Source organism: Buceros rhinoceros, unplaced genomic scaffold (genome assembly GCF_000710305.1).
Source record: "Buceros rhinoceros silvestris isolate BGI_N320 unplaced genomic scaffold, ASM71030v1 scaffold7223, whole genome shotgun sequence".
Lineage (NCBI taxonomy): Eukaryota > Metazoa > Chordata > Aves > Bucerotiformes > Bucerotidae > Buceros > Buceros rhinoceros.
This window is the reverse complement of record NW_010402968.1, coordinates 42,909-45,438: the sequence shown is the minus strand read 5'-3', so window position 1 is coordinate 45,438 and position 2,530 is coordinate 42,909. Positions and strand designations below refer to the sequence as shown.

The following is a 2,530-nucleotide window of genomic DNA, read 5'->3' as shown; positions in this document are numbered from 1 at the left end:
CAACGGGTGTCCCTCGGCCACCAGATAAAGTTTGGATAGCGACACAGTGCCGTTCCAGCAGAACCGAACGCGGACCATCGCAGTGCCAGGCGATTTCTGATGGGCATTTCATAATTTATAGAGAATGGAAAGAGAGGAGCAGACGGTTGTGTGCACCGTCTGGAGGAGCAAACTCTGTTTTGTAACATCTCAGGGCACATGTGACTGGTCTTACTTTAAAAATATTCGTACGGGAGGAATGGAGGAAACCTTCTGTTTACAGGCTTTTATTTCCTTCGTGCCTATTCAAAAAAGTGTGAAATGCAACTGAAACGCAGGTGGGTTTCTGGGAGGCAGGGACAGGTCTGGTGGCTGCAGGGGTAGCTGAGGGCTCTGCAAGGAGCCGTGGAGGTGGTCGATGGGTCTGCGGTGCCTTGGGGAGCAGCCACAAGCTGCTTTCAGGTACACACCTGGAGCCCAGGAGCAAAACCTGAGTGTTTCTCTTTCAGCCTGTTTAATTTTTTTCCAGCACGCTATTGAAATCTACAGCCTCCGCGTGGACTGCAAGGTCACGTCGCGATTTGCTCACACTGTCATCACCAGCAAAATTGTCAACCGAGCTAATGAGTCCAGAGAAGCAACCTTCGAAGTGGAGTTACCCAAGACGGCCTTCATCACTAACTTCTCCATGTAGGGCCGGTCCTTACCCGTGGTGTGGAGGCGGCAGCGCTGGGCGGGGAGGGGGTCAAAGCTGTAAGCAACCAGACAGACAGAAGGCGGGCAGGGCGAGGCTGCCTGCAGCTCAGACAGGGGGGATGACAGGCGCGCTCGGTGGTGGTGTTTCTACTGCTTCAGCCTCCCCGAGGCCCTGCAAGGAGGAGGTTCGTGTTGCGCTGGTGGCTTCTCGCATCCTACTGGACAGGGAGGGATGCGGAGGCAAACTGAGTTGCTTGCTCATGTCCCAAAGGGGCACAAAGCACAGTGTTCCTCTTGTCTCTTTCCTCAGCACTTTCCTTCTAATATTAATTAATTTTTCTTCATAACCAAACAGGTCCATTGATGGTCAAGTATACCCAGGAATAATAAAGGAGAAAGTTTCTGCTCAAAAAGAGTACGACACTGCGGTCTCACACGGGCAGAGCGCTGGCCTTGTCAAGTACGTTGCTGTCCTGAGTAAGGCTGCTCCAACTCTCTTGCTCGGGTTCTTTTTGGCTGGGGGCGGGTTAAACCCTGGAGCCAGCCACCTCTCGGTAGGAAATGTGAAAAGCAACCTTGGGTTCTTGTTGGGCAGGACAGCATGTATATACGTGTATATTCACATATACATACGATTTACGTCTGGTTTTGCCATGAGCTTTAGCGGGAGGTGTCACCGTTTAGTGTTGCCCTGGGCCTTGCTGTCACACGGGCGCACCTTGCTGGGCTGGGCTGGGCTGGTGCTCAGTTGTTGAGTCTGCTTCCCTGCGAGTGCAGAAGACTGTGGCACTTGAGCAGACATCCTGCTTTCGGGGTATATTCAATCTGTGCTTCCCATGTATTCGGTTCCAGTTCTGCTTGATCCTGGTCTGAGGAATGCAGAGGTTTCTGCTCCATTTCGCAGCTTGCCCATGCAGCGCCGATGGCATGCTAATGTAGTATAGGTGATGTAAATAATACCACTGCAGCATAAAAAATCTCCTCTATGATGGGTGAGATTTACCGCTACACTTTTTAAATTTATTCTATGCAGTCCCTTGGCCATTATTTAGCACGCTTTATAAACTTTGGCCACCACGAACAAGCCTGCCCCACAGGAGGTAAATCTGTTCTCCTCCTCCCTGCTCCCAGAATCACAGGCAGAAAACTGGAGCAGTTTCACGTGTCCATCGGCATTGCAGCCGCCAGCACAGTCACTTTTGAGCTGATGTACGAGGAGCTGTTAAAGCGGCAGCTGGGGAAGTTTGAGCTGCTGCTCAAGGTCCAACCGAAGCAGCTTGTTAAGCACTTCCAGGTGAGCTGCCCCGGTGAGGGCTGGGGAGGGCACAGCGCAGTGTTTGTTGGGCACAGCCACGTTCCCTCCGAGATGCCGATGCTGACTTCTCTGCTGCCAGATTGATGTGCACATCTTCGAGCCCCAAGGCATACGCCTCTTGGAGACAGACAGCACGTTCATGACAAATGAGTTAACCGAGGCGCTCACCAAAGTGCAGAGCGAAACCAAGGTAAAGCAGCAGCTGCCAGATGTTAGCGCCAGGGGCGGCTTTAAGTTCTGTTGCTTTAAATCCTTTTTTTCCTGATTGCTTTGCAGGCTCATATTTTATTTAAGCCAACTGTAGATCAGCAGAAGATCAATCCCGGACTTGATGAAACCCTCCTCAATGGTGATTTTGTTGTCCGTTACGATGTGAAGAGAGGTGCTACCGCAGGTGATATACAGGTAAAAAAGAAATAGAAATAAAAAAGCTTTCAGATCATAGATATGTCTGAATGTGAAGCGCAATCAGCAAACAGCAACACTTACTTGGCAACACCAAGGATGACAGGAAAAGCTATTTCCATTAGTCCAGAGTCA

The 2,530-nt window shown here is 50.8% G+C and overlaps 1 protein-coding gene across 1 annotated transcript in view; it reads left to right on the top strand.

Annotated features, from left to right (window-relative positions):
* ITIH4 (inter-alpha-trypsin inhibitor heavy chain family, member 4) overlaps positions 1–2,530 on the top strand; it is an 18,511-nt gene that overhangs the window by 467 nt on the left and 15,514 nt on the right. Inside the window, exons 2-6 of the mRNA XM_010132820.1 lie at positions 509–669; positions 1,031–1,135; positions 1,807–1,969; positions 2,070–2,180; positions 2,267–2,395. Of these exons, the coding sequence (XP_010131122.1) occupies positions 509–669; positions 1,031–1,135; positions 1,807–1,969; positions 2,070–2,180; positions 2,267–2,395 (669 nt within the window). The remainder of the gene's footprint in view (positions 1–508; positions 670–1,030; positions 1,136–1,806; positions 1,970–2,069; positions 2,181–2,266; positions 2,396–2,530) is intronic.